Consider the following 5,146-nt stretch of genomic DNA (forward strand, 5'->3'; position numbering starts at 1 on the left):
ACTAAAGATGGCACCCCACCACCTTACTACTTTAGATCTAACCTATAATATAAGGGACAATAAAAGGGTTAGTCCATCTCAGATATTTAAAGAGATTTCTAGCTTTGGAAAACTCCTGTTCCCCCTCTGCAATTTTTTTGTTGTTGAAGAAACTGTGCCTTACTCATCCTCACTGGGTCCGGTACTGAGTCTCCGCTGCGCCTTTTAGTGTGTCATTATCAGTAGTGCTGCCATCACAGCCAGTAGCGGCACAATACGCTCAGGGCCAAGCACTATTGACGTGACGTCAGAGCTGCAGGCAATAACAGACATCTGGAGCAGCGGCGGAGACTCAGTGCTGGACCTGGGGCTGGCGAGTAAAGCGCTTTTTTTTTTTTATTTTTTTTTTTAACAAACTGCAACCAAAAGAAAAGGGAGTTTCCAAAACTGGAAAACACCTTTAAGGTATATCCATAGAATATCCCATTGGGAGAACACCTTTTAAAGGGCTTATTAAAAGAACTTCAGCATTGCTTACCAACGCCCTGGAAGTGAGCGGTGCTGCTGACGTTATGACCCGTGTGTTCAGATATTGGGCACATGTCCTATTCTAATGAACCAGACGGGTGCACGATACCTGCCCATCATGCTAGCGTCTCGGTAGGTCTGCGGATCGCAACGTCATCAGCACCGCTAGTATCCGATGTGGAAGTGAACGGCTCTGGACAACCCCTTTAAGTGAAAGAAGAATACAACTTCCCTTTGCCTGTGGGAGAGGTTGGGGTTCTTCTGGCTCAAAAAATAGATTCTCTTTAAAAAACTGTCCGTCCTGCAAGAATGGAGACAGCAGATATAATACAGGACAGGAAAGGTGACTGGTATGATGGAAGGCTCACAGGGGGAAAGTTATAAAGCTGGGGTACATGGGGTAGCGCACCATGCAGCAGATTGAACTATCCTTTTAAAGGCAAAGATACAGCCTATTTCCAAGATCCTACCGCAATATGTAGTAGATCTAATAACAGTAATATTCGAAAATACCTCCAATAAGAAAACAGTATAGTTCTTCTGATTCACTATGTCACTTACCCTTTGTGCAGGGCATTGTAATAGCTTGGGTATCTATGGTCACGACCACTCATAGCGACAGTTGTTAGTGGTCATAATCATGGATACCTAAACTACTACAATGCAGTGCACATGGGGTAAGCGACATAGCTAATCAGAAGAACAATACTACAATTTTAATTGGAGGTATTTGCTAATATTATTATTACACCTACTACATAGTGGGATAGGATCTTGGAGATGGGAATACCCCTTTTTTTAAGATACAGTTGATGCTTTACAGTCTTCCTAGGTGTATACTTACTAGTTTTTCAATGGTGGGAAAATAAGTTACCAATCTGTGCAACACAAAAAAAGAAAAATAAAAGCATTGAATCAGTGATTTGCATTTGTATAATAATGTGATAGCAGAGAGGTGCGGGCACCTGTAGCAGGCGGAGAAGCTTTCCACCGCCCCGTGCAGAGGGTTTCCCTCCAGCCACAGCTCTCTCAGCTCCAGGTTGTGGATCAGATCCAGCTCTTCAACTCTGCAAAGCTAAAAAAGAACATGTTCCCGTCACCAGCTACCACCAGAAAACACAGAGATTTGTTTGTTTCTCGCCTTCTTCCAAGAGCCACAAACCATTTTATTGTTCCGTCTATATGGCCTGGGGTTTTTTTTTCCCAGGATGAGTATGGGCTTTCTATTCCTCCATTTTTGGGACTTGTAACTTTTTCTGTTGCTGGGGCTGGGTGAGGGTCTTTTTGTATTTTTATTCATACCATTTTGATCGATTGCTTTTTATTCCATTTTTGAGAAGTGCAGCGATCGAAAATTCAATTATTTTGATTTTAATTTTTTTAAAAGGTTTACAATTTGGGTTCTTTATATTTTCATAGGATGGAGTTTTACGGATTCGATTTACCAATTTTTCTGTTTATTTTTTTTTTTTTATTTCTTTAGTTTTTAATTGGGAAAAGCGAGACAAATGAAAATTATGGGTTTTAGTTTATTTATTCATTTTTAAATAAATTTTTACTTATTTTTGCCCTGGACTCTGCGACTGTTTGATTTCTTGTACTATACTGGGAACACAGATGTACAGAGATGGCAGGACGGGGGTCTTCAGGAGGCCACTGACTGCCACTGTTACCCACCGGTACCCCACGATCGATGGCATATACGGGGTAATCGGAAAAGACGTCACGACGGCAGCAGACCCGATCCCTGCGCAAGGAGGCGACGTACCTCGTTATAGGAGAGGTTCAGACTCTGCAGGTGCCGGGTCAGGTAGAAGAGATGAGCAAAACCAGTCAGCTTGGAGAGACGACGACAACTCAGGTCCAAAGACTGAAGCTACAAAAATATATATAGAGAATTTCACAAGCAGCCTATGGACAGGGGGGCGCTGGTTCTTACCCCATGTATCATTAGCCCAAGAGTGACAAAAAAGATTGTGGGGGTCCCAGCAGGGTCCCCAAGGATCTCCAGTGGCATAGCCTAGTGTGGATCTGCTCAGATCACAGATGGGGCTGTAATTAATAGTATTTATTATTACCTGGGGGTAACACTCCGAGATGATCTGCAGGACGACCTCTGCGGCTGCAGCGTGGGTCAGCGAAAGCACAATGTTGTCAGAAAGCAAATCTAAGGAAAGCAAATAATATTAGTAAGGAAGGGGCACTGCGCAGGCAGAGGAGAGAAGGCGACGGGGCGCCGGCAGAGGAGAGAAGGCGACGGGGCGCCGGCAGAGGAGAGAAGGCGACGGGGCGCCGGCAGAGGAGAGAAGGCGACGGGGCGCCGGCAGAGGAGAGAAGGCGACGGGGCGCCGGCAGAGGAGAGAAGGCGACGGGGCGCCGGCAGAGGAGAGAAGGCGACGGGGCCGTGAGCAAAAAGCAAAGCAGGATGCCAATATTTATTTGTATAAGTATACAAAATGCCGTCATATAGTGCCCACACATTACCGCTATACAGTACAACATATATAATATAGTGCCGACACATTACCGCTATACAGTACCTACAACACGCATCATATAGCGCCCACACATTATCGCTATACAGTACCTACAACACGCATCATATAGCGCCCACATTACCGCTATACAGTACCTACAACACGCATCATATAGCGCCCACACATTACCGCTATACAGTACCTACAACACGCATCATATAGCGCCCACACATTACCGCTATACAGTACCTACAACACGCATCATATAGCGCCGACACATTACCGCTATACAGTACCTACAACACGCATCATATAGTGCGCACACATTACCGCTATACAGTACGTACAACACGCATCATACAGTGCCCACGCATTACCGCTATACAGTGCCTACAGCACGCATCACACAGTGCCCACGCATTACCGCTATACAGTGCCTACAGCACGCATCACAGTGCCCACGCATTACCGCTATACAGTGCCTACAGCACGCATCACAGTGCCCACGCATTACCGTTATACAGTGCCTACAGCACGCATCACAGTGCCCACGCATTACCGCTATACAGTGCCTACAGCACGCATCACACAGTGCCCACAGCACGCATCACAGTGCCCACAGCACGCATCACAGTGCCCACGCATTACCGCTATACAGTGCCTACAGCATGCATCACACAGAGCCCACGCATTACCGCTATACAGTGCCTACAGCACGCATCACACAGTGCCCACGCATTACCGCTATACAGTGCCTACAGCACGCATCACACAGAGCCCACGCATTACCGCTATACAGTGCCTACAACACACATCATATAGCGTCCACACATTTCCGCTATACAGTGCCTACAACACGCATCATATAGCGCCCACACATTACCGCTATACAGTACCTACAACATACCTCATATAGCGCCCACACATTACCGCTATACAGTACCTACAACACACATCATATAGCGTCCACACATTACCGCTATACAGTGCCTACAACACACATCATATAGCGCCCACACATTACCGCTATACAGTACCTACAACACACATCATATAGCGCCCACACATTACCGCTATACAGTACCTACAACACGCATCATATAGCGCCCACACATTACCTCTATACAGTGCCTACAACACGCATCATATAGCGCCCACACATTACCGCTATACAGTGCCTACAACATACCTCATATAGCGCCCACACATTACCGCTATACAGTGCCTACAACACACATCATATAGCACCCACACAAGTTCTCAGTGTGGATTGTCACTGCTAATTTCACTTAATGGTTTGCAAAGAGTGAAATCTGTGGCCAAATCTGCACTAAAATCTGCAGTTAAGTTTTGCACAGATTTTGGTGCAGATTTTCTGTCCCATTTACAGCGGCTTTATGACAGTTATTGCTTCTGTTATAAACTGTGGACACAGCTCAGGTGTGAACAGAGGGCAATGTGATGAGAGCTGCTGGGCGGTGATGTCCTTCCTGTCCTGCAGCCAGATATTATCCGCCTCTGATTGGTAGAATTAGAAGCCCCCCTCATTCCTTTCCTCTGCTGAATGCGGCCCTTGTCCCCCTCATTACCGCGCTCGTCCCCCCTCATTACCGCACTCGTCGCCCTGGCCCGTCCCGCTCCTTCGCTTATTGTGCTGATGACTCCCGCGCTCTGGATTTCTGCCAGCACTAATGTTGGATCTTCTCCATCCCCCTCATCTGCAGGTGGAAGACCCCAGCCAGCCCAACGACGAGGGTCTCACAGCCCCCCACACCGCCGTGTGCGCCCCCCACACCGAGATCGTCCAGTTCCTCGTACAGTTCGGAGTGAAGGTAAACGCAGCAGACAGCGCCGGCTGCTGCCCCGAATATCGGCTCGCATTAAAGGGGTCGGCAGAAAACCCCCCATCCCTTGTTAGAGGCCTGAGAGCACTTATTAAGCACTACCCCGCCCCCCCGGCCAGCACGTGACTCAGCCCCCGGCCAGATTGCATCAATGGGAGAAAAAGAAAAAAAAATCTTGGCCCAAGAAATAGAAAAGTTGAGCCCCCGAGGGTCTGGGTGATTGAGGACAGACGGTCTAGTTTTTCAGGGGGTTTTCTGTGGCGGTTTCTGTCGTTTTCTCCGCTTGGTGTCGCTGTCAGGACCCCGCTGCACTGCGCC

The 5,146-nt window shown here is 47.5% G+C and overlaps 1 protein-coding gene across 1 annotated transcript; it reads right to left on the bottom strand.

Moving 5' to 3' along the window:
- Window positions 1–1,324: 1,324 nt before the first annotated feature.
- On the bottom strand, window positions 1,325–4,592 carry LOC141212397 (nuclear RNA export factor 1-like). The gene is made up of 5 exons (XM_073664936.1): window positions 4,574–4,592; window positions 2,586–2,674; window positions 2,276–2,383; window positions 1,473–1,582; window positions 1,325–1,385 (listed from the first exon to the last, which is right to left on the bottom strand). The coding sequence occupies exons 1-5, from the start codon at window positions 4,590–4,592 to the stop codon at window positions 1,325–1,327; spliced, it is 387 nt and encodes a 128-aa protein (XP_073521037.1).
- Between the last annotated feature and the right edge of the window lie 554 nt (window positions 4,593–5,146).

This window comes from Phyllobates terribilis, unplaced genomic scaffold (genome assembly GCF_046119375.1).
Source record: "Phyllobates terribilis strain yellow unplaced genomic scaffold, ASM4611937v1 Scaffold_172__1_contigs__length_4051808, whole genome shotgun sequence".
Taxonomy (NCBI): Eukaryota; Metazoa; Chordata; class Amphibia; order Anura; family Dendrobatidae; genus Phyllobates; species Phyllobates terribilis.